The sequence below is a fragment of the Convolutriloba macropyga genome, chromosome 4 (assembly GCF_964194025.1).
Source record: "Convolutriloba macropyga chromosome 4, txConMacr16.3, whole genome shotgun sequence".
Lineage (NCBI taxonomy): Eukaryota > Metazoa > Xenacoelomorpha > Acoela > Convolutidae > Convolutriloba > Convolutriloba macropyga.
Window position 1 is genome coordinate 58407864 of NC_134471.1, and position 26946 is coordinate 58434809.

At 31.6% G+C, this 26946-nt stretch overlaps 1 protein-coding gene across 1 annotated transcript; it reads right to left on the reverse strand.

The window, feature by feature from the left end:
• On the reverse strand, positions 1-26090 carry LOC142337786 (uncharacterized). The gene is made up of 4 exons (XM_075387301.1): positions 24774-26090; positions 20001-20175; positions 19374-19479; positions 1-843 (listed from the first exon to the last, which is right to left on the reverse strand). Exons 1-4 carry the CDS (start codon positions 25932-25934, stop codon positions 720-722), a joined length of 1566 nt encoding a protein of 521 aa, XP_075243416.1. The 5' UTR covers positions 25935-26090; the 3' UTR covers positions 1-719.
• Between the last annotated feature and the right edge of the window lie 856 nt (positions 26091-26946).

Below are 26946 nucleotides of genomic sequence, written 5' to 3' on the forward strand. Positions count from 1 at the left end.
TAAGATCAACACCTTCTTTTCACATGTTTGTTACTAAGAGTGTCGTAAAACTATGCACTGCATTTCAAACTCTCAAAGATTATCAAACTTAGCATCAAATGGAAATTGTTGAATTAATCGCACAACGTACAAAAATATGTTTCTCAACATGATACTGCATTTTAGCACTGCTTTAGATATGGTCATTGGAGACAATTTTGTCTCAAAAGTGAAGATACAAACACAAAGTACAATATAGCACTGAGAGTAAAGGTTAACTATACGCTGATTCAAATCAATCATTTCATTTCAATAATTCTCAATTCAAGTATTCAATTATTCTCAATTCAAGTATTCAATTATTCTCAACACAAAGATTAAAACTCTAAAACTAAATATAGCACTATTCCAAGTAATCAATATAGCATCAAACAGCTATCGTAACTATTTTTCCAGAGGTTATGTTATTCACGTTTCTTTCATAACTAAGTTTGCGTCCATCTTTCAGCAAAAGTCAAAATAATGCACAATCAATGTACTGCTTCATACTTTATAGCTCAAGCAGTGAGTCTACTTAAAACTAAAAAAAAAAATCTGAACATCTCGTTACATCAAAAACAACGTTTTATAATACTGCGAACAAAGCTGAAATAATCTATTGCACGGTTTTACTCCTCAGTTCAGCATCCATTGTTTTGTGGTGTTTGCACTGATGGCATTATCGTAACTTGGCCATTTGTCTATCGGAGTACGAACATGACCTCTCCCCCTTGAGGCGTGGCCCTCTGCAAGTAGTGGTGTCTTTGAAGCATGGTGTGAAGAGTTTCACTCTCACTCAAGAACAGATTCGGGTTGTTCAAACACCTACAAAATTTATTTTCAGTAATTACATGGAAATAACAGTCAGGGAACATTATTGTAATTTGAACGACAATTGACGAACGACAGAAGAATTGCACAATATTGCATTCTACTTTAGAGGGCGCCATAACTTCAATCATTGATCTCCCGCTGATACGTCTTGTATCATGACCACCTCACGGCTAACGTAAAATTGTGAACGTAATATAGATCACACTAATTTAATCACAAGGGCAAAATCCAATCGATTTTTGCATTGAAAAGACCTATAACACGACGAACATAGCCAGCAAATTGCCCGCAAATAGTCGGAATTGAAACAGAAAAGCGGATTGCCAGAAGTTAGTGTTCTGGGTTAATTTGGCGTTCTATTTGTTACTTAATTTGTTCTTATTTGCGTTTCATAAGATTCTAAAATTTTGCTGAACTCAGCATCTAGACTCCAGGCTATTGAGTTTAGTTCTAATGTCAGCTAGAAATCGCTCAAATGAAATTTTATCGGTTATCTCGTTTTAGATTTTGCTCCTTTGATCTCGACTATATTCACTATATTGCTTAAATCATTGAATGAATGGATTTAAAAATACATCCATTAGAAAAATTGAGTTCGAAAAAGTGATTTCCTAGTCATTAAGGCAAATGACTAGGAAAGCCATTAACCCGGTCAAATACCTGAAAAAACAAGTCGCACGAGCACAAAATCGTCGAGAAAGTGATAGCACCTTTTTCCACTTTAAAAATTGGGTTGACATTTTACGCCTCAAAACCACTCCCCATTTCCTCTTTCAGCCTGACTTAATCCACTACCCAAATGTACTTCAAAAATCATATGTCAACAGATCGTAAGAAAAGCCGAAAGAATTCCGGAAACGACTCAAGTAAAAATTAACCATTCTAATCAACCCAACGAAGCTCTTACTTACATCAAAAGCTTCGAAACAATTACAGAAAAAAATTATCAGACAAGACCTGAAAGAGCAGTTAACAGTCCATTAAAATGGGACTACGAAAAATTATTGGCAACAGGTAGTTCGCAAAAATGTTAAAACCGAGGAAAAGGAGAAGTGACCAAGAAAAAAGTGGATAAAACAAGGGATTCAACCACCAGTAAAATTTATTCCTTTCTCCTAACGCTAATCGCGCATGTCGAATCGGGCCAAATTTTACTGTTTGTTGAATCCCTTGTTTTATCCACTACTATATTCACCACTATAAATACATACTTCACGCACAATTGTGTACAAAAATGTACATAGCTAGTATAATTTATGCAAATCATACACTAATATCCAAAAGTTCTCAAAGCTAGATTTAAGCCTAATTTAATATCTAATATGCCAAACTATACTGAAATAAATCAGGTTAATCATCTCAAAGTTTTTTTTCAATAGAATCGGATGGACTGAAAATAACTCAAAATTGCTTAGAATTGGATAATAAGAAACAAGTTTCTTTAAAATTTTTGACTTTAACCAGGAGACGATGTTTAACTGAGTGATTCTATGTACCTGGTTACATTTTTCAGCCGAGTCTTGGGAGGTCTTGATAAAAGGTTGACTCGCCTTTACCACGCTACGGCAGTACTGCTCGACCTTTCTTAATGGCAACTGTAGGGGAGGGTGCAACTACAGAATGCTTGAACACTTAATTTTAATTATTAGGCTGACTGAAGTCTAATATTAAGCTGACTGAACAATATTAATGTATCATTTGTAGGGATATTGATACCAATATTAATATTAAATATTTTTCTGAATAAACAATCACTCATTATCATTTATGAAAATTGTAGTTCTGTCATGCACCTAGATTGTAGCTGGCTATCCTTCTGAACTTCTGCCAAAAACATTGTTAGGAACTTTTTCCATTCTGAGTAGTAGTCTGTTGAGACTAGGATTCTCGGATAGCTTTCACACGCCTGAGAGAAGTTGATATAACTCTGGATGGTAGAGTAGGAATATCCTTTATCGTTCAGCAGTTGTTTCCAAGGAATATCCTTATTGTTTTCTTGATGGTCTTGTTTCACTTTCCCCCATATGTATCCTCTGTCAGAAATTGTCAGTAGATATAAACGATTCAGCTTTCCCTCCATGTTATTGACTGTGGTGAGATAAGACTCAAATTCACCAATATTGAATGAACTCCTGAGTTTATTGTGGAAAGATAAATATTCCGGCACATTCACTTCAAACTTGTCCAGTGTTTCCTGATGCTCGTAACTTAGTAGGTCCTTCTTGAACTTGGAGAGGAACAACTGGAAGAGTTCTGTTTTAGTTCGTTTTCCAGTCTCACTTTCATGTTCGGCGGTGTTGTCGGGTTTGCATTTGTTCTCCTTACAAAATGTAATCATTTGAGTTCTTGAATTAGTCAACTCGTTTATATTCTCTTCAGATAAAGAAGTGGATGATAAAGCTCCAGTTATTAAAGTCTCGTCAAATGACGAAAATGGTTTAAAATTTTTCGCTAGTTTTTGTGAAGTGAAACTCATGAGTAGCCAAAAAGTGCCGTGGAGAAAAAGGTCCCCACGTGGAGAATTATTCTAGAACATTTTTTTTCTAGAATATTCTCACATGATTTTCTCACATGATTTTTAACTTAAAATTAGTTATCATTTCCCAAGTAATTACATGTTTTAAAGTAAAATAATAATTAAATCCTATCAAATTGAATGATTTGTATAATCTATTAAAAATTAAATAAAGATTTTAATAAATATTCACTTTACTAGCTAATTTTTAAGGGTATCATATATTCGAAATTTTTACTTGTTTTCATTCTGTTAGTGGTGGTGGCTTTCTTTGTCAACGGCGGCGGCCATTTTAGCATGACATGCTTTTTTCATTCGATCTGCTAAGCAGTGTAATGCAATGTTAAACCAAGCTTGTTGACTTCTTATACTATTAGCGGTTGCTAAATATGAAAGAAAGCGAACAAAAATAGCACAGTCAAAAACACTGAGATCGGTGGAAACACAGTGATTAGTGTTTTTCTATGTCTTCTTGAATATTATACTTATAAACATGCTCTCTGAATTGATTTCTAGTGTAACCATATCTATATCTATGAAGATAAATACATAGTCTACATTTCCTATTTCTAAATCTATATAATGATATATGTTTATAAACATTACACATAATACACGTTAGATATTGATCAGGATCAGAATAATGATATCCCAAATTTTCTATATAATCTTTAACCTTAACCATATTTTTACATACATAACAAGAATATTCTAATTCTTTACAATTATTACAACATTCTTTCCAAGGTTTATTTATACATTTATTGCATTTCATTTTCATTTTTCGAAAAATTATTTTTTGATTATTTCCAAAAAAATACATCATGTCTCAATCAACTAATACTAGTGTCATAAACTTCTGCGATGTCTGTAATCTATCCTTTGAATCAAAGAAGGGTTTATACAGACACCAATCTTATGCTCTCAAACATAAGGAACTATTGGAGAAAATGTTCGAGTCTGAAGAAGAAGAAATCTTGGAGAGGGTGTATAATCCCGATGAAGATGATTATATTAAAACTAGGGCTAAAACTATAACAAACTAAATCAGAAACTGAAACTAAAAAAAATATCTATTCTAAGATTAGGTTTATATGTAAAGAATGTCATGAAGAATTTAGAAGCCACACCTTGTGGTAATGGTAAAATAGAATTGTTTAAACAAGTGGATGATTTTAATAAAGATAGAAAAGATGTAAGAATACTAGTTTGGAGTAATGGTCAAATAGAACACTGTTCCCTAATAAAAAAAGATAGAAACCCTGTTAGAACGACCAAATAAAAATAAAATATTATTGTGATAGGTGTACCTATTGGTTTAACTCACAAATTAAATATGATAAACACGAATGCAGCACCTCATTCAAACCAGAGATTGTTTGTGCTAAGAAAAAACATTACTTTTGTAAATGAACACAAACGTCAGAATATAAAAAACATTATAACTGCCGATATAGAATGTTGCATTGTTGAAGTCTCAACTAATGATTTAAAATATGTAATAGCTGAACATATTCCAATAGCAGTGGGTTACACCTGGCAAGGTAACTTCAAACACTACTTCCGTCTAGGCTGCATCAAAAGACTTGCTTGAGATCTGTTAGAAATAGAAACTGAGATTAATTTCAAACTTAATGAAAAGATGATATTCACAGAAGAAGATAAATTATATCATGAAACTAATAACACTTGTCATATCTGCAGCAAAACATGTATTAATAAAGTAAGAGATCACTGTCATGAAACTGGTAAATATAGAGGACCAGCATGTAAAATATGTAATCTAAGATACAAACAACAAAACTTCATTCCAGTAATATTCCATAATGGCTCTGGCTATGATTTCAATCTGCTATATAGTGAGCTCTTCAAACAGAATAATGATAAAAGAAAAGTAGATAACATACCACTAGCTGCTGGTAAGTCTTAAGATGTTTAGCATTGGTTGTCTTAAATTCTTAGATAGTTATAACTTCTTAGCTATGCCCCCCTAGATCGAATGGCAAAGATAAATGGGTGTAAAACTAAAACATTATATCCATGAATGACTTGATGAATACTTTGGTTTAGACTCCTATAATAATCTTATAGGTAATCTAAAAATAGAAGACTTCAAATCCTCACTACATAATAAATTACCAACACAAGAAGTAGTTAACTTTAATAATGAAAACAGTCATAAAACTGGTAAAGATCTAACTATAGAGTATTTACAGAATGATGTGGAAATATTAGACTATTGCATGAATGAATATGTTAAACTAAGCATGAAAGAATTCAAGCTCAATCCCCTACACTATGTAAGTCTCCCAGGTTATAGTTTTGATTGTTGGTTAATGTCAAGCGGTGTAACATTAGATACATTACAAGATAAACAAATGCTAGATGATTTTGTTGGAGCAAAGAGGTGGTATATGTGGAATAATGGGAGATACATAAAAAATATTAGTGATACTAATACTAATGCTAATACTATTGATAATACTAATACTAATACTAAATACTAGTACTAATACTAATACTAATGATAAAGTTATTAATAGAAATATATGGTACATAGACGAAAACAACCTATATGGTTATGCAATGATGCAAAAGTTACCTTATAAGGATTTTGAGTTTATTACTACTACTACTCTAGATGTAATATTGAATACTCCAGATGATAGTGATCATGGTTACTATATAGTTTGTGATATTGATTAGACTAATGAATGTAAAGAGGGAACAGAACAGTTAGCACTAATGCCTAATAAGAGAAAGATAAATGATAATGAATTGGGCTACCGACAAAGAGAGAAAGTAAAGCAAGATCCGAGAAATTAATCTTAGATCAAAACAACAAAACAGAATATATGGTTCATTATAGGATGTTAAGTTCTATGTTAAGATGGGAGTAAAAGAAACAAAAATACAGAGTAATTAAATTTAAACAAGATTATATATGTAGCGATTATATACAAAACAATACAAATAAAAGAGCAACAGCTAAAACTGAAGCAGAAAAGGATGTAAGGAAATTAATGAATAACTCAAGTTTTTGCATGATGAAGACAAGATAATGAAAAGTGTAAGTGAACCAACATTTAAGAATATAATTAGATAGAGATTATAGCCAAATAGAATATATAAAGAAAAAAAAAGAATATGATTCTCCAGTATATGTAGGTGTTACTATCTTAGAATTAAGTAAATTACACATGTATGATGTATTCTATAATATTCTACAACCATACCTCAAAGATCTAACACTTCACTATATGGATACGGACAGTTTCGTATTAAGTTATAGTGAAGGTAAAGTTAGTGATGAGCATATGGACTTAAGTAATCTAGACATACCTATAAAAACTAAAAATAAAGTCCCCGGCAAGTTTAAGCACGAGCTGGGAAAAAGATTATTGAGGAATTTATAGCATTGTCCCCCAAAACATATAGCTTCAAAAATTATCCTAAAAACACTAAAGAAAAAGGAATAAGGAAGCATAATAAAGCTAGGCACATCGATTATTATGATGCATTAATGAATAATACACAGAGAACAGTAGATGAATGTAGAATACAAAAAGTTGGCGATAACATGACAACAACAAAAACAAGTAAGATTAGTTTAAATAGATTTGATGATAAAAGGTTTTATGTAAACAATAAAAAAGGTTATCCGCATGAGAATCTATATCTATTCAAAAGAGATTTAATAAAAATGATCCGCCAAGCATCATTAGATGGAGACAAAGACCTACTGGTTAATAATATTCTAGAACTAACCATTAATGATGATAGATGAAGTTGCTATTATATTATATAACGAGCTTTGCTAATTTTTATAACAAATAATTATAGATCTAATTCATTCATTACATCCATATGGTTGGTAGTTAGTATATTATAAATCATTATCTGAGCCATATATTTTTCCATAGTGTCTCCCATGATTGTATTCTTATGTGTAGCTCCAGCTATTATATTTTTATTATATTCTAGATTTTATTATCTTCCCAGCCCCATCTACATATTTAGAATAAGTTGAAATTATTAAATCATCATGATTTGGTTCCTTAATATGATCAATAAACTCATCTATAGTATTACAACGTCTTTTACAAGCTAACATATTTTTAGATTAAGAGAGAAGCTGTTTTCATTATCCATTTTTTACTCTTATTATAATTTTTCAATAAATAAAATGACTAAACTAGATAAACTTATAGAATTAAACAATCTAGAAAAACAAAACAGAAGAAATAGATTACAAGATAAATTAAAACAACAAGAATATTATGGTGAAATAGAAGAGTTATTTGATCCTCTAACCAAAACTATCAGTGAAACTGCTTCGCAGATAAACGCAAACAATAAACAGATTCTAGCATTAAGTGAACAAACATTAAGAGCAATAGATTGGCAAAATCAAGAGTTAGATAAACAAACTAAGATGATCGAGCAAGCTGGTTCCCAGTTTAATGAAACTGGTTCCAAGATTGGTGAAACATTAAAGGGGACTCAAGATTTGCTGTCTTTGTATCAACAAAAACTGGTGCTATAAGACAGCCAAACTTCTTCATGACATGGGGGCTCAAACTAATCCTCAATTAAAATAAGAACTCATAGATTTACCTACTAGATATAAAATGAATGGTGTTGATATAACTCTAGAGCAGGGTGCATTTTTAGTTAGGGATAATGTATACGAGTTTTCAGAAGGATTTAGTGATTTTCTTACTAAATCAAATGTAACATATGATAATATTGAGGAAGATGAAAACAAAATTAAAAGGTTTCTATTTGATATTAGATATTTAGGAAAGGGGGATAAGAAAAGTGCTAGATATAGAACAATAAAACGTATAATGGGGGCAAAAGATGATGTATATAGTAGGGGATTAAATAGCAACCCAGACCTAAATAGTTTAATAGAAAGATTAGAATTATTAATACTAGAAACAAAAGCTGGTCATGATGGATTATATGATGAAATGCTAGATACATCTAAGCAACTATTATCTATGAATATTATTAATCAAGACCACCTAGATAATTTTGTTTTTAATTATGGTAAATGAGCGAAGCTATCAGGGAACCTGCTTCACAGATGACTATGTCCATAAATAAAACGATAGAAAAACAACAACAACAACAACAACAACAACTAGCTAAAGAAGTATTCAGTCCTCGAATAACAAAGTTTAGAAGAGAAAGAATAATACCACTATATAAAGATGAAACATGGTCAGCTGATTTAATTGATAAGTCATCTCTAAGTAAATACAATAATAATTTTAAGTTTATAGTAACAGTTATAGATATATTCACAAAATATGCATGGGCTATTCCATTAAAGAATAAATCTGGTTTATCTATAACTAATGGTTTTAAAACAATCCTATCAGAAGGACGAAAACCAGAAAAGTTATGGGTAGATAGAGGTAGTGAGTTTTACAATAAAACATTTAAATCTTTACTTGAAGAATATGAAACAAAACTATATTCTACTTAGTGATTTAAAGGCTGTGTTTATAGAGAGATTCAATAGAACATTATTACAAATAATTAATGAACCAATGTTCATCAAAGGTGATGGTAATTGGGTAAATATATTAAATGATGCTGTTATAACATATAACAATAACATTCACTCAACAATTAAAATGACACCAGTTGATGCTTCTAATAATCCTGATAAAGTTAAATACATTTTTAGTTTTAAGAATATTAAACCTAAACTTAAAGTTGGTGATTATGTTAGAAATGTAGATAAACGTAATATCTTCTCTAAAGGTTACACTTCTAATTGGAATAGAGAATTGTTTAAAGTGAATGAAGTTCTAAAAACACAACCACCAACTTATAAAATAGGAAATATTAATGGTGAGATAATAGAAGGTAAATATTACGAACAGGAATTATTAAAATCTGAGTTTGATTTTGAATCTAATAATAAGGTTTTGGAATCATTAAATATGGACCTCCGGTCCTTAGTCTAATTATAATTAGTCTTAAGTCTTAAGTCTATAAGAAGTCTTAGTATTAAGTACTTAGTTAAGTCTTAGTACTTAGTGTTAAGTTGTTTGTGGATGTTGATGATTTATGTTTAGCTTGATTGAATCTATTTCTTGTCATCTTTGTATTTGTTTACATATAATTAGAATAATAATTAGTCTTGTAATTAGACTTACAATTAGTCTTACAATTAGACTAAGTCTAATTACAAGACTAATTATTATTCTAATTATATGTAAACAAATACAAAGATGACAAGAAATAGATTCAATCAAGCTAAACATAAATCATCAACATCCACAAACAACTTAACACTAAGTAAGGCTCGTGGGTTATTCCTAGAAGATAATGATGATATTGATATGAAGGATACCTATAAAATTACAAATGTTCATCCTCCTATCGATGAAAAAGATGTTGTTAATAAAGAGTATTGTGACAATAACTTAATATCCTCCTCTAATAAAATCGGCATTTTACGTAGAAACATAACTGAACTAAGAAAGGGTGACTTTGATAAAGTTACAACTAAAACATTACAACTAAATGAAACACAAGTTAATGAAGAACTAATTAATGAGTTTATTGAATCAACAAATGAAGTCAGAAATACTGTTAAGTTTTGTAATAAAGTTGCTGCAGATACTATCTCTAAATATAATCAATTAAAGCAAGAATTTGATAATAATATGTTTAATCAGAATATAACTAACATACACTTAGATGAAATGTTTACTAACGGTCTGAGAGAAATGAAAGAATACAAAAAATCTCTTAGGTGTTATAGTACAATATATAATTGCTATACTTTTACAAAGTAAGTTACTTGATAATAAAGAGAGACTTGAGATGCATTATAGTTTTAATCAAGAAGATATAATGAAAGAAAAAGAATTCTTTCTATTTCTTTCATTATTAATGAAAATAAGCAAAGCAATGACCAATCCAACAGCACCGAGTGAGAGATTACTATATCCAGATTTGTCATCAGTATCAGAAAGATTGATAAACGAAAAGATTCAAGCTAATAATAAATTTAACAACAATATTAACATTATAAAAGATATTAGAAATTATTATGAAACTGAAACTAATAACTATAATAAGAAGTTAAGTAGATTTAAGAATTATATTAACATAGCTGAGATAACAGAAATAGTATTATCATCAATAGCAACAACTGCAACACCAACATCAGTTTCATTAACAGGTATAGGATTAGCTTATTCTATACCAACAGCTTTTGCTACAGCAACTGTTTGTGGTTCATTATCAAAAACAATTAATACTAAAATTAGAAATAAAATTATAAAGTATTCACAAATGTATATTTTAAGTACACAGTTTAGTGCTAAGTTTAATAAACTATATACTAAATCAATGAATGATAATAAAATAGATAATGATGAGTATAATGAATTTGTTAAGTTATATGAAGGATATAAGAAGTTGAGTATTTTTTTAGATTAAAGATATTAGTGCTTAGTAATAACAATGTTTTTAGTAATAATAATATTAGTATTAATATTTATCGATAAATATATAATCATAATCATAGCAATAATCATAATCATAAACATAATATAATCATGGATATAATCATGGATATAATCATAATCATAATCCTAAACATAATCATAAACATAAATACAAACATAATCATAATCATAATCAAATAATTATCTTTTCTTTGTACCTAAGTATAACCCTCTACCTTTTTGTACGACCTTTATACGTTCACCAGTAGTTGCAAATTTAATTAAATCAGGTGTAGCCGCTAGAGCTGCTTTAGGGTTTCTAGATGCAGCTGCACTTCCTATTTTACTTGCTATTTCTAATGCTCTTACTGGATTATTAGCAACTTTCTTTCCAAAATTAACCGTAGCTTTACCAACACTTTTAAAGAAATCTTTAAGTCCTTCTGCTTCTATTGTTGCATCAGATACTGTCATTGATTTATTCCTTCTACATTAAACACAATTACCTTTTAACATTTTAGTACCTTTTGAAGTGATAGCTCCTCTTATATTAACAGTACCGATATAATGTCTACCTCCAACACAATATGAATTAGTTTTGAACTTATTCAAAAGACTCATTTCTATATATAAAAAATAATGGAAGTTAAAAAGTATAACCCCTTTGTTGTTATTAAGCCTAAGACTACGGGTTCCACCCGCGAGCGAAGCTAGAAGACTGAGCCTAAGCCTAAGGTTAAGCCCAAGCCCAAGGTTAAGCTTGAAGCTAGAGGCTTGGCTCTAGAGAATAAAAAGAAATTCGACATTATTTATGCTAAAGGTTTTGTTAATACTAGTAAGAAATAGTTAGGTATTAACAAGAGTAACAATTAGAGTTGACTAGCTATAAATATAAGTATAAGTATATGGTTATGTATAAGTATAAGTATATAATTATAACAATAACTATATTATGAGTTATATCTAAACTATAACTGAGTTATATCTAAAATTATAATTATCGCTAGAGTTATAACTTTGACTTAAATTATAACTATGATATAATATCAACCATCTTATTACCATCACTATTAACACTAATAACCTTTCTAGTTATTACTAATGCATGACATATTACATCAGTAACTGCAGCACTAAATTTAAAATTAAGTTGTATTGGTTGTGGACCTATATGATCACTTTGATATCTAGTATCAAATACATATATTCTATAACTACTCTTGAATGTTCTATGATTTATATATGGTTTTATATTATGTGGTAGCCCATTCTAATCTTTATTAAAGCTAACAATCTCTTTAACAGCCTCATTATAATTATTGGTACCATAATTAATATTCATTCTACCCTCGGGATAAAACTCACTACCAATCTTACAATAACATTCAGTAACATTCATTACATCAAATGTACTTGCAACATGAGTTTGTTCATTAACATTATTATTTTCAAAACCAACTATTATATATTGCGGTCTTTCCATACCACTTTCCATACCTAGATCAAACAAGAAGTTAGTAGCATTGGGTACATTCTTATAAAATGTCTCTTTCATAATAACTAAGGTCTACATTATTCTTTTTACTTAAACCCTTTTGCACAATAATTCTAATATCATTACTAGGATCAATACTAGGCACACACCATGGCATATCTCTAATTTCTATATTACCATCATTAGCAACTGCACCAGGATTAGCATTAACTCTATATAGAGCTCTATCATTATTATTTCTTTTTAATATTAGTTTAAATCCTAAACCATATATAATCTTTTCTAAATCATTTATGAAACCAAATAGATCACTCATCTTAACCATCATATACATATGACTTCGTTCTGCCCCAATATGGTCACCTTTAAGTTGACTATCTCTATTGCCCTGATTTCTAACAAAACCACTCTCATATTCATCACCAAAACTAGTTAATAACTTATACGTCAATAGATTAGGATGACAATGATCTATATATTCAATAGTCCTACCACCAATAGTTTCAAGTTTAATTGAACTGAACAATGCCATCATACCATAATTACCTAATCTAATATTAGCATCATTAGCAAATACACCACCAGCATCATCTGATACAACAAACTATCTCTAGATATGAATCACGCAAACTTAAGTGATTCTCTTCTCTATTGAGTATGATATTAATATTGGTATTAACCGTATTCGTTGTTGCTAGATTATTAGGTTTATATTTTATAATCTTACTTTTATGATCATTATTATAACCATAAGTTGTATCCAAATTAAAATCCATTTTTATTAGATAAAAAATGACAGGCAATTTAATGTTAAGAGAAATACAAAATATACACGAAGCTTTAACTAAAACTAAAGAAGAGCATCCACTTAACTTTAGAATGATAAAGCCAACAGAAAAGTTTAACTTTAGTGAACCTATACTTAATACAACAAAATTAGGTTTAATTAGATTATCTGTTTATAATTCGGTGTTTAATGTGAATAGGAGAAATAATCAATTCTTATATGCTAGTACTGTTATAGAAGATGAAGCTTTACCTCGGGCTCTTAGCTCTGACCCTAACCTTAACCCTATCTCTACCCCAAGCCCAAACATTACATCTATACTTAATTATAATTATAAAGGAATCCCGTTGCAATATTCAACTATTACACCCGGAGCAAATGAGTTAACTGATATAGCAGAATTAATAAAAGAAGAAACTGATGGTAATGTTATAATAGAAACTGATAGGAATACGATGAAATGTTTAATGGAAACAAAACAAGGAGCACTCAGCTTTGATATAGAAAACTCACTAGCCTCATTACTAGGATTTAGAATAATTTATAAGGTAGATATAAATCTCCGAAAATTATTGATATTATGGGTTTTAGTACTATTAACATTCATTGTAATGTGATATCTAGAGCTAAAGATAATGGTAAAGATACAGACATACTATATACTTTTAATCTAACTGAACCACCAGGTTACTTGATACTTATACCAACTAATATCTTGTATCAAAATGTAACTAAAGAATAGAATATATAGAATTTCATATTAAAGATGAGCATGGAAGACCTATAGACTTTAATGGTGATGTATTAAGTTGTACTTTACATCTAACATAGTTAGCAGACCGACGGTCTGTTTGATTTAGACTTATACTTATACTTTCACTTAGACTTATCTGTGAAGCAGGATCCCTGATACTTATATTTATCTGCGAAGCAGGTTCCCGATACTTAGACTTGTACTTAGACTTACACTTATCTGCGAAGCAGGTTCCCTGATACTTAAACTTAAACTAAACTACAAAACTCTCCGATCCCAATTAATTCTTAGTTTACCATTAATATTTTTATTTTTAGTTATCTCAATGACAATATAATTATAAGGCTCTTTCCATACCTTATTACATATATTAGCAAAATCATTATAACTAAGTTCAACATTATTAAAGAAATCTTGATATATAGATATGAGGACTTTACCTCTCTGTTCAAATAAAATAAATAGATTACTATTCTCTCTAACACTCTGCCTATCCAGAGAGAACAGGTTTTGATTAAGATATATCATATTGCAATTATTATGTCTACCTCTACACAAGTATTCATTAATAACTGGTTCTTTGGCTCTAACATCATCAAATATCATTAGTTTCTTTAGTCTTTGGGTAGTTTATCAGGAGATGGTAAATCTTTTATATCTTTAATAAATTCAACATCTGCTTTTGGGTTTATTCTTTCTATACCATGGTACTGATCAACAGTAGGTCCAATGATGTATAGCTTATCAAAATATATACTAGCTAGAATTAGTTTTTTCAATAAGAATGTCTTACCACATTCACTAGGACCAGATATTATACATCTAAAGTTATCTGGCAATGCAGCTTCAGTAATTATATCATCATCATTTAACCATGAATATAGATCATCATTTATGTTTACAGATATCGGTGAAACCGCTTCACGGATATTATTAGTAGGACTATGGGACTTCGTCCATATTTCACCATTGCTAATGCTATTACTATTGCTATTCCTATTAGATTTACTCTTTTGATATTTTTCATCAAATAGATATATAAAATTATCTCTATCATTATCATTATCATTATCATTAACATCATCATTATTAGCAAAGCTACTTCGTAGATCTTTATCAATGACAATATCACTATCATTATCATTATCACTAACATTAACATTATCATTAACATTATCATTATCATTAACATTAACATTATCGTTAACATCACCTCTACTACAATTCAAACAAAAACACTCATTATATATTCCTGGATATTTACATTGATTAACTAGAATATTCAAAGCACTCTTAATTCTAAATCGTCTATCAATAAGATAGATCATATATAAACAATAAGCCCCACAATAAGATTCATCATATTGTTGTATTCTCTCATTAGAGCCTAGATCAACATACTCTTCTAGGAAAAATGGTGGGGTTTCTACACCAAAACTATCAAAGTAATATGTTGGACCACCTTCTCTTCTTATAACTAAAACCCAATGTGTACCTTCAGTTGGATGTAGATTTACAATAATGTTAGAGTTAGGTTCACTTAACATTTCTGGTTTATCATCTCTTTTATCTTTTATCTACCTATATCTTTTATTCTGATATCACTCAAAGCATTATTATCAATGTTAAATTTATTATTGAATTCCTCAAAAGTTAGGATGAGTATTTTATAATACATTTATTAAATCTAACTAATTATAAGTCTAAGTCTAAATCTAAATCAAATCTACATTTATTATATAAAAATGGAAACAGGTAGTGCAGTTTTTAGTTTTATTATTATAATTGGAATTTGTTATATAATATATGATTCAAGACCAAGTAAATATACAAAACTAGAAGAAAGCTTTGGTGGATTTATGAATAGGAGTCTAGTTAGATTTGAATATGAAAAGTCAACACTACATACTATTGTTTATGGTGGAACTGGAACGGGTAAAACATATTTTTTTAGACAATACTTAAAGTTATACTTAGACCATGATCAAGTTCAAGATCAAGTTCAACATCAAGTTCAAGATCAAGATCCGCGAAGCGGTTACACCGATCAAGTTCAAGACCAAAGGTCCATAGTTATAGTTTGTAAAGATGACAGAGACTGGATAGATCCCGAGTCTAATAAGTTTTATACTGGGTTTAATAAATGTGATATTACTGGGTTTAATAAATGTGATATAAATATGATCACAAATAATATGCATAAATTTCAAAATTGTGTAATAGTACTTGATATGGGTGATAGGTTAAATAAAGATATAGGTTATTATTTTACAGAAGGTAGACATTATAATATTCAAATGATTAATGTGTCATAAACCAGCTCAAATAATTAATACAGCAAGATTGAGTTGTGATACTATTTATTTAACAACTTATAATGGACCTGACCTATTTAAAAACTTTAATGAGATATATAAATGTGAACATGACTTCAATAAAATAATTAGTGAATTAAATAGTAACTATTATAATTGTACAGATGGAATGTCAGATGAACTTCGATATGGTATAATTAAATATAATAAAAAGGAAAATACTTTTATTATCATTAGTAGTAATAGAACAATGATATATGATTCAAGAGTTGGTTTCCTTGATTTGAAAGCTCTTAGTTTAAAAGATGATTTAGAAAGAGAAGATATAAAAAAACTTATAGCATATATGAAACCACTAATGATTAATGCAACAGATAGAAATGTTATTAATCATGATAATTATCAGTTTTATTTTAATAAACTTCTTACTTTAAATAATATTAAAATTCAGAATGATGTTTTAACAAAAGAGATGATTAAGGGAAAGGGTATGAAAATTTTATCAAAAATTGGTGGAATTATAGGCACAGGTTTATTTATAATTGTTTTTATCCTGATTCAATATCAAGAAATGCTGGAACTGTAGCAATGGGAGCAAGCACAATGTTGAGTAGAGTAAATACATTAGTTAATGTTGGATATGGAGAAGAGTTGGAAGGTGAAACACGGACAAAGTCCGATTCCTCGATCTGCGAAGCAGGTTCCATGATCCAAGAGGAATATATAGATCGGGGAAGCAGTTTTAATGATCAGTGTAACTGTGACTTCGTCAATGAAGGGTGGGAATTTTGAATAGAAAGGGAGGAAAGTTTTTAAACAAACTATATATACATAATGAAGATTTTAGAGAAGAGATTATAAATTTTGTTAAAGATAAAAAAGAATTAGACCTTGATTTGATTTTGGATAAGAGATGTAAAACTAATACACTCAATACGTTAGGAAATAAATATTTAGCAGAGTGTATCACATCTAAAGATAATACTAAAGATTTAATTGAAATCATGGTTAAATATTACCCTGTGAAGGATTAGGTAAATATTAAAGTTTACCCTATTATAAATGCTTTTACAGTGTTTAGAGTGTAACTATAAATATGGAAACATTGCTTGTTTAAAATATCATTATGAATCATGTCATTAAGATAAAACTGATAAATGTATGTGTGGTAAAATAATATTAAGTGGTATTTGTGCTAATGATTTTTCCCCATGGGGTTCTTTAAAAAATGAATCTAGTTCTAGTTCTAATTCTAGTTCTAACCCTAGTTCTAATTCTAATTCTAATTCTATTTCTAACCCTAGTTCTAACCATAATTCTAACCGTAGTTCTAGTTCTAACCCTAATTCTAACTCTAGTTCTAACCCTAGTTCTAGTTTTGGTTCTGGTTCTATCTATGACTATAACTGTAACTCAGATCCTAACCCCAACCCTAACTCAGATCCTAACCCTAACCCTACCCCCAACCTTATCCCTAACCCTAACCTTATCCCTAGCCCTAACCTTATCCCTAACCCTAACCCTAACCTTAACCCAAGCTCAGAAGTATTAACTAGATGTTGTAATAAGTGTAATTATATGAAACCACTAAATAATTTTGATGAGGGTAAGTATACATGTAGAAGTTGTACTTCAGCTCAAGTTAATTGTCCATATTGTACTTCTGTTGTGAGATACGATGGGGTACGGGCTCATGTAAAGAAACAACATCCAGATGTAGAATTAACTAGAGGATTTAGTAGAAATCTGCAAAGCAGGTTCCCTGATATAACTGATCGGTGTAACCGCTTCGTGGATAAAACAATTAATCCTAGTTGGCAAAGTCCTAGAGCTGTAAGTCCATTAGTTATTACCCAAACTGAGGAAATTTGTTCATGTAAATACTATAATTTTGTATCATTTCTTATTAATAATGGAATAAACATAGAAAAAATGAAAAATATAAATTTATTGAAAAGTATAGATAATTTGAAATAAAAAGTATTAAAAAAATAAAAAGATATCAAAAAGGAGTGAATCACTCTTTAAGAGCGAAAAAGAGCGATCTTTTCTACTGGGGATCACTCCCAATAAGAGTGAATCACTCTCTGAGAGTGAAATGTAAATTTTGCTTTGATTTTTTGATTTATTTTTGATTTTAATTGATTTTTTTATTGAATTTAGAGCTAATATATAGTAGTGGATAAAACAAGGGATTCAACAAACAGTAAAACTTGGCCCGATTCGACATGCGCGATTAGCGTTAGGAGAAAGGGATAAATTTTACTGGTGGTTGAATCCCTTGTTTTATCCACTGTTCAAGAACGAACATAAAAAATCTACAAGTGCTGAAATCGAACTTCCGAACAATTATTCAGAAAAATTCTAATTAAATTCTGCTGGATCAATCACCCATGCAGTGTGCTTGTCAGCAGAAAATTTCAATTGAAAATTTCCAAGAAACTAAAATTAAATGAACAGCGCCCCTTTTAAACTGCATAAAAAATTACCGAATCATTACTTCATATAAGAAAAATCTAACGAATCGTTCTTAATTAAGCAATCGACAAAAACCTTTTGATCAAACTTAGCAGAGTTAATAAAAAGGCGCAAATATATATATATATATATATATATATATATAATCAAATTGAAAGACAACCAAAACTGCTAGAGCAACCAATGGCAACCACGAAACTCCTAAGATCTAAGAAAACTGAGTACAAATTGATAAAAAGCTTAATGCAAAAGGGTAATAGCATTTGCAAAAATGAAAATAAAAAAATATGCTTTAGATAGATGGTCAAAAAAGCTTTCAGGAGCTTTCTAATTGGTTCAGATAATAGACAATTACCTTTCAGTTTTCAATTAAAATTCTGACAAAACAGCACGATCAAAAATTTCAATCAGATTGCAAATTTTTTATTGTTTTTCTCACTCTTAAATCTTGTAAATCTGCTTAAATCGTGAGTCGTAAAACATCGCCTCACTACAATTTAAAGGTTGAAGGCTGACGGTGGCTATCAATAACAGCAAACTTCATCCGAAACGTGCCTTTAAAGTTACAAATTACTACCGTTGCAATTATGGGCAATATCTCCCCCAGTTTATTTAATAGAAATGAGCTCGCGTTGCAAACTCTTAGGGTCAGTTTTGAATTGAAACTCAAATTTAATTTATGTGTGTCGCTCCACTCACCTCAACTGGATCTCTTCAATTGGCAATTGAGACATGAGGTCAATTTTCCTGCTTCTGTTCTCCATGAACATAGATCCCCCGTCTTGGTAGAACTCAGCGTTGCGATCTACAACTCAACATTCAGAAGATACTCTGATGCATAGGTTACGTGGCTGCTTGAAATCAGATCACTTGCGACATTTATCGAGATCTTAAGCCAGAATTTCGAAGTGACTTTTGCAGAATTAGGGAACCTTGATTTGAACATAGAAAAACTATCCCAAAACTAGCTAATTTTTGCTTGTTGTTGGTGAATTTTTGGAAAGATACTTATTCCCAACCCCAGTTTAGCCGAAAGTTTGAAAAAGCCGAAAGTTAAATTCGGGTCATGTCTATAGGGACTTCCGGCACTGCAAACTTCTAAGCGTTAAAACGCGCACGGGCGAATTTTACCCAGAGCTTTTTGTTCCTTGGTTTCTCGTTAATTGTTTTCATCTTCCGCATGACAAAACCATTCTAAACAATAGTAACGGGTCAGTTGAAAAGTTGTCAACATTATCCCGAAGAATCAAAGAATTAAAATAACCTTCCTCAACGTGTAAATAGACTGCTAGCTTCAAAGCAAAAAATTACCAAAGTAGTTCTTACCAGTTGAGTACTTGGCGACTGTCATCATTTTGGTCAAGTAGAACTTGGCACAGAGCACCCTCTTCACCACAGACAGTGGAGTTGTAGCAGGCAATCTCACTCTCAGATTGTACGATTTCTGCTCCTTCAATTTGTTTAGCGCAGACTGGCCCAGAGAGGCCTTAATGTTTATCACCTGAAGTGTCAACGCGAAGTTCAGAATCAGGTATTAGTTCCTTTAGCCGACGCCGAAAAAAAATTGTTACCTTATTTTAAGCCGCTAAATAATAAATAGCTGTCAGATAGCAACGATACCTGTTGCCATATACTCGTTGGAGCCGAGAGCCATTTTTGGACTGATTCACGAGAAAGGAAGAAGTTCGGATTTAATAAATTCCTAGCAGTAATCAACAAAACACCAATTCTTAAAATGACTACGAACTGGCATCTAAACCTAAATAAACGATTAAATTTGTCAAAAACATGTGAATTTAACCATTTTGCAAAAAAATGCGGTGCCGCAACTAAAAAAAATTCACTCGAATAACTTTTTTGAATGGCGTCAAATATCAAAACTGGATCATCTATGCACGACTTCAGATTCAGAGATTTGGCCAGGTGTTAGAAATGGGACATTAGGTTTAGAAAAAGGGCTTCAAATGACATTAGTGCTTATATTGGCCAATCGGCAAGAACCGAAGTAGAAAATTAGCCAATTCCGGCGCGTTGTTCATTTGACTATCAGATCTTAACTACCGCATGTTGATTTAAACTGCTTAAAATAGGAATGCGAGAGCCATGCAGATCACGCAAAACTCGAGAAGTCAAGCCTGACAGTAAAGAAAACTTTGTTTAAAAGGTCGGATCTTTTCGAACGAGACTGGGGCAATTTAATTCAGAATTGGGTGTAGCTCAGGTTTAATGGCTGCAAAAACTTCCAAACAGGGGTTCGAACCGAGACCTCCAGGTTGGCAGTCTGACATCTCTACCACTGCCCTACAATGCCTGCTCACAATCCCTTTATGTAGCGAAATTTCAAAGCGAGAGCAAATTAGATCCCTCAAAAATTAAATTTTGTAAAAAAAAAAAGTCACTCAAGATTTCGAATAAAAACACACAAGCTTCAAGCGAAAACACATTTATAAAAATTTCTTCAAACTTCGATTGAGAGCAACAAGAGAATCAATGAAAGTCCTGGTACCGCTTCATAACTATTTGAAATAACCCTTTAACCTAAAACGCAAGCTTAACAAAACAGTAACCAATAACTTTGCCGTGCCAAAAAACCTTGACGATAAGCTGAAAATCTCTTGCAATGTTCCCGCAGCTCAGATTATCCCAAAACTGAGTTCTTCCAATTTTCAAAAGCAACAACTTTTTCTACAACCATAAAACCATATTAAACAAGGAGGCTCGTTAATGTGCGTTCGCACATGTTCCGAGCCGAGCGCATCTACATTTTTGACTTAATTGTCAACCAAATAAGAGACAAAAATAGATGTCTGAGTTTAAAAACTTGTTACAAAACCTAACTACTAATTGAATTACATAATGCCATGCCTCATTACAACACGCAAGAGATCTGCCATTAAAATACTACGAAAAAAACAAACAAAATAAACAAACAAAATTTCAAGGCAAAAACTCCTAGTTTAAAACAAGCACCTAGCAACAACATCAAAATGCAATCAGATAAAACCTTAACTAAACAAACTCACTTTTTCCTATTTATACAACAGATGGAAAATTTCCTTAATGAGACTAAGTAACAAGTCCACACAGAAATAATGAGGCGAACTTCAAAAATCAATCAACATATATTAAACCAAATAATTTTGAAAGTCTTAAAAATCACTAGCTTATAACAAAATAATTCTTTCAATGGTACCTGTCTTTGATTAGAAAAACCATCTGAATGGACTAAAGATACAGAAACTCAAAAAAATATATGAGCTCATTTGGGCCACATTTGAAAATCATTTGGATCTGTTACTACCCGAATGTCATAAGAGAAAAAAAACAAACATGCCATTCATAAAACTTTTATGAAAACGCATATTGTCCAACCAACAAAACATCAGTTACGACATAATATCAGTAGACATGTAAATTTTTTGAAATATAAGGAAATATATGGGAGTTCTCAATGGTGAGAATAAGTTACAAGTTGACGAAAAGAAAAACTGAAAAATTTTGAAAATTGAAAATGTATATCAAAACCTAAGACTATTCGCTATAAACTGAGTGTTTTGGGTGACATCATTCAATCAATCTTCAATTATAAACTTATGCGACCGGTCAGCAATTTACGGCTACCTAAACAAAAAACGAGAAAAAACAGCAAATTCAAAAAATTGAGCGAGGAAAGTGTCGAAGGCATTAAAAAGTGAACTTTTCAATAAAAACTTTTTAAACAGCATTTTTCTCAATTTTTTTAAACAGCAATGGGATTCTTCTTTTTTAATATAACTTCAAAAAATCACCAAATATGAAAAACATTAACCACGAAATTTGAAAAAACTCGTAGTGTAGTATCAACACCATAAAATTCAAAAGCTTTCAACGGAAGCCAGTAAATACGCCAAATTGATGGGACGACAAGGTTGTTTGAGTTTCATATTTCATCAATAAACCATTACAACACGTCATTGACTATGGAAACAACAACAAATGCAGGCAAAAACGAAAAATTCAGTAGAAAAGTGCCTGAAGAAAGCGTCGAAGCAATTAAATTCATAAGCTCTACTCTGAAAACTTTAGCTATGATCATTTGAAAGTCTTCCCTAAACAAATGGGAACTATCAGTATTAGGATATTGTGATCCAAACTAACCAAAAATAAAAAGTGCCAAATATTAAATTATGAGAACCCGTGGCATTGAAGTCTTGAAACTATTAGAAGATAAAACCAGAAATCAGATTATTTTCTATGCAGTAGAAAAGTAGGGGGTCCTCTCAGTAGTGCGGCTGACTAACAGTTCACGAAAAAATATAAAGATTGGTTTGTTTAAAACTTTCGAAAAATTATTTTTAAGGACTTTAACAGCCATAAAATTCAATAGCTTTCAACGGAAGTCAATAAATACACTCCGATATGACCCGAAGGGAGGAAAAGGATATTCGACATGCATAGTTAATCAATAAAGCATCGCAATAGGTCTTATGACTATGAAAACAACAACAAAAAAAGGTAAAACCCAAAAATTCAGTAGGAAAATGCAAGAAGAAAGTTTCGGAGCCATTTAAAACATAGGCTTTTCTCTGAAAACTTTATCTGTGATCCACTGAACGTCTTTTTTAAGCGAATTGGAGCTATCCATATTTGGATGTGATAAGAGTTCAAAAGTAACCAATAATACGAAAATATACAGCTCTCAAACAGAATTCGATTTTTTTACAGTGAACTTCCCTATGAGACCAGAACAAGTCTTTTTATTGCCTTCAGTCTGTTAAGAACAAACAATTGGTTCATTTTGTGGCTTGAAATGAAATGTGAAATACTATTTTTATAGAAAATATCTTAATTTGAAGACAATTTACAGTAAAAGTGAACAAAATCATGCCAAATATCCCGTGTTCACACAAAACTTCAATCCTCGATAACTCCTCGAAAAAAAACGAAATTCAAAAAAATCTTTTTAATTTTGAATTCTACGCTGGAACAGCTTTCTAATGATACCGCTCACATTTCTCCACGATGAATATATCGATCGGCCAAAATTGACTGAACAAAAAAACCCCATTTGAGTATATAGTTCCTCCCCCCACAAGTGGGTCGGAACAACAATTTAGAATACGGAAAATCAAGTTGTCAGAAGTGCTAAAAGTCATTTGAAACCTCAAACGTTCAATATCTTAAAATACACGACAGCGAAAAATGCTTAAAACCTCTTGCAGAGCTATATAAATAACTGGGAACATTTGTAATTCTCAGTTGCCCGTTTTTATGTAGCGGTTACACAGATTTAATCAGGTAGGCTTCTGTAGATCTTAAGAACAGCAAAACGGAGCCCGTACATGAAGGAAGCACTTAGTTTATTTCGTATTCTACATTGTTCATTAAAATTAAACTTAGTACAAGTAAAAACGAACATTAATTTTTTTGCTGCTGCTCAAACAGTTTGTGCAGTGTACTACGTAATATCAGAATTATACCTACAAATTTGGCTCAAAAGTTGTTTTCTCAATGCATATGAGCGAATAAACATGATTATCGAGGCTCACAATTTATTCTTGCTTTCATGGCAGTTAAAATAGCAGAAAGTTAGATAAATCATCACATGGGTAAAAATTCCCCGAATTGGCTAAAATTGTTTGTAAAAGGAAGCTTTTATACGATACATATGTTGGTCGGTGATGCCCTTATAAGATTGTGAAAAAATGGGTCCAGCATAGTTCTCATTTGTTAAAATTGCAATTTATCTGTTATAAAACACTTAAATTTAATGTGCTAAATTAAATGTTTATGCTAAAATCAAACTCAACGGCACTGGAAAAAGTTAACATGGCCAAAAATTTTGAATATTGGAATAATTATTGAAAAGTATTTTTGGCAAGGTGAAATTACTGAGGCTTTTTCTATCTATAAATTGATTCAAAAGGTCAGTTTCACACTTTCAAAACCATGCAAAACGGAATACAAATGGCAGGCAGCCATCAGTTTATAAAGCTGCTTCGCTTTCTTTATTCCCAACTCAGTAACAAACGTTCTCGATAAAATCTTTGCATGCAATGCCAAACTGAGAAAGCCATCAAAACTTTACTGAACGTTACAACGGGTAAAACAATAACTCACATTTCCATTGTCATAATAATCAATTGTTTTGATCAGCTCATCGAATCGGTCAGTTTCTTTCTCATAACCATTTCCAACACTTCCAAGTCGGCTGTATACACTTGTTCCTGGTACTGGGAACGGAGCATTCGGCTTGAAGAACGAATCATTTTGGTAACCGTTATGGAAGCTCCCTCCGCTGTTGTTTCCATTATAGCGATTCCCCATCCCACCGTTTGCAAAACCCGGCGTTCTGAACGACCCAAACCTAGGTCTGGGAGCTTGGAATCCTATATTTCCATGGAAACCATTTCTCGGACCCCTCGGACCGTAATTAGTGTTCACTTGTGCATCTTTATAAAACCTCCCACCGTTTCCGTTCACAGCTGGCTGCCGAAGGCTACCGTTGTTTTGATTTCGTTGAAACGACCTGATGAATCCACCCAAAGCTCCAGGAACCGTAGACCCGTCCGGTGGCTGTTGCCTATTGTTGTACCGTTGCCCACTGTAGTTATCGTCTCTTCGCTCAGTTGTTGCCGAATTACGATTTCGGTACCGTTGTCCTCCGCTGTTGAAGCTTCTGCCACTTGGTGCAACCTTCACTCGAAGTTTCTTCTTCTTCGAAGGCGAAGTGTCTTTCGTGTTTCCATTAGCTTCGTTGTCGTCTTTGTTCGTGGTGTCAGTCAAAGGGGTGTCCGAAACGTCTGAAGTTCCTTCAATTCCACTGGACACAGCTGCCGAAATCCCCCCGTCATTTGGTTCTTTCTCTTCATCTTCGATGCTTAAAGCTACTTCGTTATCAGTCGCATCCAGTTTTTCCTCAACAAGAACATCTTCGTCACTGTTCGAAACGTTTGCAAACTTTGCAGCTGGTTTTTGAGTTTGAAGCTTGGCCAACTTTTCCTCGCCAGATTCTTGATTTGTAGCAAAATTCCTATCAATGGAGCTGCATTTTTCTTTTTTGTTCAACGACTCGGAAGCTTTTACATCTCCAGCGTCCTTGGGCGCGTTTTGTTCAGCAATTTTAGCTTTCAGCTTTGCCAATTCATCTTGCATAGGACTTGGAGGTTGAGAAGTTTGAACAATGTTACCGTTCAAGTCACAAGTTTTGTTATCCATTATCAAATCTTCAGACATTGGGGCTTTGTCAACTGTTTTACAAACATCCAAGGAAGCAGACATAAATAACACTGAAACCGTTTATAAATCTAGAAAAAAATTTCTCTAACGGATAATAAACTCAAAAAGCACTACGTCAACTAATTGGCTATTCAAATTTTGCCTTATTTCCGCAGCAAAAAGACTAATCAAAATAGAAAACAAAATTTAGACTCCAATGACGTATCTCAACATAATTGACAGGTCCTTATGCATCAACGCCACAGACAAGAGAATGAAACTCAAGCGCATATTATAGTCCGTAGCACAAAGTTGAAATGCTATAGTTTGTCCTAAAAATTTGAAGGCAAGCGAACGTTCGAAAAACTTTGCTTGCAAATGAACAACGAAGAGCTGCTCGAGTTGTTTTAATTTTGAACTCTCTTAAATATAGTCTGTCCCATAAAGTTGAAATAAGCGAACGTTCGAAAACGTGAAAAACAGGCAAGTGAGCATCAAGTTGTTCATTTGAATGTCAACGTTTTTTCCATTAAGCTTCTATTCATCAATTTTTTCTACATGTTTTAAATTTGAACTTTGACCTTTGAACTCCAACCTGAGGCTTTTGAAACGTTCGCTTATTTCAACTTTATGGGACACGCTATAATTTTTGAAACTTAAGTATATACCATAAAGTTAACTCAAGCGAACGTTCGAAAAGCTCGGGGCATGCAAATGGACAGTGTTTTGCTAGAAATCTGCAGGTTTTAAATTTGAACTTTGACCTTTCAAACGTTCGATAGCTTTGCAACTTTATGAGACTATAGTCTGTCCCTAAAGTTGAAATAAGCGAACGTTCGAAAAACGCCAAAAACGTGCAATTGAGCATCAATGTGCTCATTTGAATGTCAACGTGTTTTCTCCATTAAGTTAAAATTCATTCATCAATTTTTTCCACATGTTTTAAATTTGAAAATCACCTGTGGCTTATTTCAACGTTCGCTTTCAACGTTCGCTGATTTCAACTTTATGGGACACGCTTTATATAGAGACTTTCATTTGTGACAATTGTCGATTCAATGGAAAATGTAGCAGC